We start from the raw sequence: 5,403 nt of genomic DNA on the forward strand, positions 1-5,403 counted from the left end.
AAATCCTTCAGTGGACATGTATTTCACTCAATCTTAACGCTCTTGAGCTGCTGTGAGAGATTCTGTAGAGACGAGCTGAGCAACACTCCCCATTAAAGACCAGGGCACTGAAGGAGGTCGTCCTCCAGGAGTTAAACAGCACAGATGTGAAAATTTGTCATGAACTTGTACACTCAGTGCCAAGAAGTGTCAGAGCAGTATACTTTAAGTTCTGGAGGACATACTAAGTACTAGAATATTATACATTTTCTGAATTAAATCTAGGGTGTACTCATTTATGCAATCCTTCATTTAAACAAAATTGGCTAATTTACTTATCTTACAGAAAATATTGGCATATATTTATAAGTATATGTTTAATATGTTTAGATTTTGCCATCTTTCCATCAATTATATTAGTGATCATTAAGAAAATACATCTTTTATATTTATTCAGAGGGGGTGTGCTCATTTATGCTGTGCACTGTATACATTTCAAAATAACACTAAATTTATATAGTTTTGTATCATTTAATTTTTTACGATTTGGCTGATAACTGATATAATGGTGCATGTAAATCTTATGTTTCTAAAAAATAATATTTACTAAAATTCAACTACATATGCTTGTATGTTATGTTAATAACAAATGTTAATACTTTTGCATAATTTATTTATTCATTTATAAAAATAAAATCATGACATGAAATTACAAGTTACTTTATATAACTGTAATGTTTGTCTACAAATCAAATGCCTGTGTAATGTTTTTTTCCCCACATAAAGCCAAATCACTAAAATACATAAATCACAGGAAAAATTCTATTGTCTATTATATAATCTGTAACCTGTCCTAAAATTACAAATTAAGCCTTGCTAATTATCTGTCTAATATCAGTCTAATGTAATAACATTATAATGGCATACTGATATAGGCCATAGATGTATTAGCTGCTGTACCTGATGAATTTGACAGCGAGCCCGAGGTCAGCGATGCAGCAGGTGCCGTTCTTCTTCACCAGGATGTTTTTGCTCTTCAGGTCTCGGTGAGCGATGGCCGGTTTGCCCTGTGTGCCGAAGATCTCGGTGTGCAGGTGGCAGAGGCCGGAGACGGCGGAGTACGCCAGCCGCAGCAGCGCTTTGCTGTCCAGTGTGGTGGATTTCAGGTAGTCGTACAGCGAGCCGTTCTCGTGATAGTCCGTGATCAGATACAGCTGCGTCCACGAGCCCGTGCCCTTGATATCCGCCGCGATGAAACCTGACGGGAACATGGGAGACAGACAGGGTCATATGGATCTGATCTGACCAATTAGAACCATTGGTCAACCGATATATCGGCCGATATTTGGCATTTCTTTAATTTCGGATCTGTTCTGACTGATCAGAACTACAGTTCAACCAATATATCGGTTAATATCTGGCATTTTTTTATTTGGATCTGATCTGACCATTTACAACCAGTGGTCAACCGATATAAATCGGCCGATATTTGTCATGTTATTAATTTCGCATCTGATCTGATGGATCAGAACTAGTGTTCAACCAATATATCGGGTAATATCTGGCATTTTTTAATTTGGATCTGATCTGACCATTTAGAACCAGTGGTCAACCGATATATCGGCCCATATTTGGCATGTCTTCAATTTCGGATCTGATCTGACGGATCAGAACTTGTGTTCAACCAATATATCGGGTAATATCTGGCATTTTTTCATTTGGATCTGATCTGACCATTTACAACCAGTGGTCAACCGATATATCGGCCCATATTTGTAATTTTTTACATTTGGATCTGACCTGACCAATCACAACTAGTCCTCAGCTCATATATCAGCAAATATTTGGCTTTTTTTTCCAGACGTGATCTGACCGATATGTCAGCCGATATTTGCCATTTTTTAATCTGGATCTGATCTGACTACTCAGAACTAGCGATCAACCAATATATCGACCAATACCTGCCATTTTATATTTATTTATTTATTAGGCCGATATGTCTAACAGTGCAACAACTTCTGACAACTTGTTGATAAAAAACACATTTTCACTTCATACAATTTCCAAATTAAGATGCCTTTAAAAAAATATTTTTATTTTGAAGATTTATTTTTCATAGTTATTTACACTTTATACAATTTAGAAAATATTATGTTAAATAAATATAGATTTAATTTCAGTTATGCATTTGTTTTTACTATCCAGCGTTATATCAGCCATTGGCCACACTGCTTTCTAAGATATCGGCATCGGTCATTACAAAAATCCATATCGGATGCGAGAGCCTGAGGAGCTTCCTTACCGAGGATGTTCTCGTGTCTCATCAGGACAGTCTGGTAGATCTCGGTCTCTCTGAACCAGCTGGCCTCTTCTGTGGTGAAGAAGACCTTGACGGCGACCCGTTCGCCCCTCCAGCGGCCCATCCACACCTCGCCGTAACGGCCCTTCCCGATCTGCTTCACCATCTGGATCTGTTTGGCGATGGTTCGCTGCACCTACAGAGGAGATAATGGAATACATTAACACCAAACTGCAGCGTCTGACGTGACGTGTTATTAGACCAGCAAATTCTGTAGCACTACAAACATTTACTACTACAGCTATTTGCACATTTTCACTTCCACATGCTGTATGTGGGTATTCTACGTGGAGTCCAAATGTAACACTCCAAATGAGAGTCAAAGTTGACTTTGGTGAGCCAATAAAACATATCTGTTGCCTGGTATTTTATGACCTGAACTGATTTCGGCATCTTCTAATAACGGTTACCTCAGCAGAAACATTACCATCAGGAATTTATCTTGGATGGTTCAAGGTGTCTTGCATGTGCTGATATGCGAGAGATTCCTCACACTGAACATTTTTAAGTATGGCTTTTCATAAATATTTTACTATAGAGTAAAATATTTGACTAAAAACAATATATATACACAACAAATAAACTGAAACCATGCACAAAAAATATGGAAAAACATTACTTAAATATTACAGTAAAAAAATAGACTGAAAATAGTGTAACATTTTTTTATTTATTTATTTATTTATTTATTTTTAAGTTCTGTATAGTTTTCAGTTTAATTTTTAAGTGTGTATATTTATATTATTTTTAGTAAAATATTTTACTGCAGACAAAAAATATGAAAAGACACTACAAAATTAAACTGAAAATTATACAGATTTTAAAAATACAAAATATGAATATGACAAAAAAAAAATTCAACTCGTAGCATTTACGTAATACTTTTGCATATTTTCTATAATTCTGTATAATTTTCTGTTTAATTTTATTATTATATGACGGTTGATATAAATGTTCTGTTTGTCTAAAATAATAATAATAAAAATTGTAGATAATCAAAAAGGGACAATCAGTCTTTTTGTTCTTAAATTATAATTTTCATACAACTGATAAAAAAATTTAAAAAAGTTAATGATTGTAATAATAGTTGAAGCAGCTTATGCAACGGACCTCTGATAATTATCACTAAAATAATTACCACAAATAATAATTCCATCATAATAATAATTCCACTGTTACAGAGACTGAACACATTTGAATCAAAATAATGAAATTAATACATTGAAAAAAGCTATGTATGTAAAAGATAACAGAGTTTGTGTGGAAGGTTGAGACTGGACTGATGTTGTGATGCTTGTGTCTGACCAGCAGAGGGAGTCCTGATCCGCTGCCGGAGCTCTGAGACTGTTCGATCAGATCCTTCAGAGATTCTCCGGCGGGAATGAAGCTCTCATCCTGCTCCAGACCCATGCTGTAGCGCGCCCGTGTCACCTGACGGTTATACCTGACACACGTCAAACACAAGACATGAATTCAAGTGACTCACTGCTGTAATGAAGACTCGTGTGAGTGATGAGGATGAGGAGGATGCTGATGTACCTGTGATAGCAGTATATGATGATGAAGATCAGCATGACGCAGCAGATGCTCACGGAGGTGAACAGAGCCGTGTGATGAATTCTGCTGTCCTGATCTGAAAGACACCAAACACTTCAGTCACGTGTGTGTGTGTGTGTGTGTGAGCGTAGAAACACAGAACAGCTTCATCTGAGGCTTATCTAGTTAATCATGACTAGTACTAGTGCTGATAGTGATGTGCTGAAATCTCTAGTGTCTTAAATCATCTTCTTCCACCTACAACACAATATTAATAGTTTTTCCACACTCAAATGCACAATATTTTGAGGAAAATCATGTTTGAAACGTGTTTCTCGTTCTGATCTCAGGTCAGTGTGTGTTCAGAAGGGAAACGGAGTTGTAATCGATCGTCTTCCTGCAGCTCTGCGCTCGAGTTTCTGACGGACGACACCGATGAGAGCCCAACGCCAGGGAGCTGCTCGCTGGGACTCTAACCTTACACACACACAAACACACTCACACACACAAACACAAGATCTACTGTTTGATATGAAGATAATTATAATAACTGGAGACTAACACACACTCAACCACTAGAAGAAAACTCACTGTATGAAACAACAATACATTTGACAGTCCAGAAATTAAACAGCTCCTGTTTTGTCTTGCAGAATGATGCTCTTCAAGAACTAACCATTCATTTGTCATGAAATGACTAATTACCACACACACACACACACACACACACACACACACACACACAGAGGTCTGAGGTGTCACAGACGGACAGCTATCAGGAAACTCAAGCGCTCCCGTGAGATGCTGTGTCCTTTTCATTAGAGCGGTAGGGAACCCGCTGCAGCGCAATCCCAGCAGCCCCTGCAGCCAAAAAGCTGCGGTTTGTAACAGTTTAACCTGTCAGAAACCATCAGGTCAGAGACTGTATGTGTGTGTGTGTGTGTGTGTGTGTGTGTGAGACGAATTCTGATCATGTAATTTTAGCATAAAGAATTGTTTTACAGAGAAATATGTATACATGCAATTTATCATGTATATTTGTGCTCAATATAAGCTTTCAGATCATGAGATCATGAGAAACATTTCAGTCTCAGTCAAGCGTGTGACTGGTTGTGTCGTGTAATTGTTGGGTCGTCTGTGTGATGTTGTTATGTTTGCTGTGGTTTTATGAATGCTGCTGCGTCTCACCGGGTCTCTTGAGCGGAGGCAGAGTCGGATGGAGGTCTCGGTTACAGAAATCCTGATCTGTGCAGCATTCCAGGATCCTCCTCAGTCGAGCGTTCCCAGTGTCCTGATGGGAAGAGAGCAGGTGTTCATATCAGACAGACAGACAATTACAGACAGACAGACAGACAATTATAAACAGACAGATACAGACAGACCCACACAGACAATTACAGAGAGAGACACACACACAGACAGACAAACACAGACAGTCAGACACAGACAATTACAGACAGACAGATACAGACACACACACACACACACACACACAGACAGATACAGACAGACACACACACAGACAGACA

The 5,403-nt window shown here is 38.1% G+C and overlaps 1 protein-coding gene across 1 annotated transcript in view; it reads right to left on the reverse strand.

Annotated features, from left to right (window-relative positions):
* Positions 1-5,403, reverse strand: part of LOC107668636 (bone morphogenetic protein receptor type-1B-like) — a 101,501-nt gene that overhangs the window by 8,322 nt on the left and 87,776 nt on the right. Inside the window, exons 7-11 of the mRNA XM_016460581.1 lie at positions 5,063-5,194; positions 3,878-3,971; positions 3,644-3,782; positions 2,282-2,474; positions 940-1,237 (exon numbers count right to left, since the gene is read on the reverse strand). Of these exons, the coding sequence (XP_016316067.1) occupies positions 940-1,237; positions 2,282-2,474; positions 3,644-3,782; positions 3,878-3,971; positions 5,063-5,194 (856 nt within the window). The remainder of the gene's footprint in view (positions 1-939; positions 1,238-2,281; positions 2,475-3,643; positions 3,783-3,877; positions 3,972-5,062; positions 5,195-5,403) is intronic.

This window comes from Sinocyclocheilus anshuiensis, unplaced genomic scaffold, assembly GCF_001515605.1.
Source record: "Sinocyclocheilus anshuiensis isolate Anshui unplaced genomic scaffold, SAMN03320099.WGS_v1.1 scaffold116, whole genome shotgun sequence".
NCBI classification, from domain to species: Eukaryota; Metazoa; Chordata; class Actinopteri; order Cypriniformes; family Cyprinidae; genus Sinocyclocheilus; species Sinocyclocheilus anshuiensis.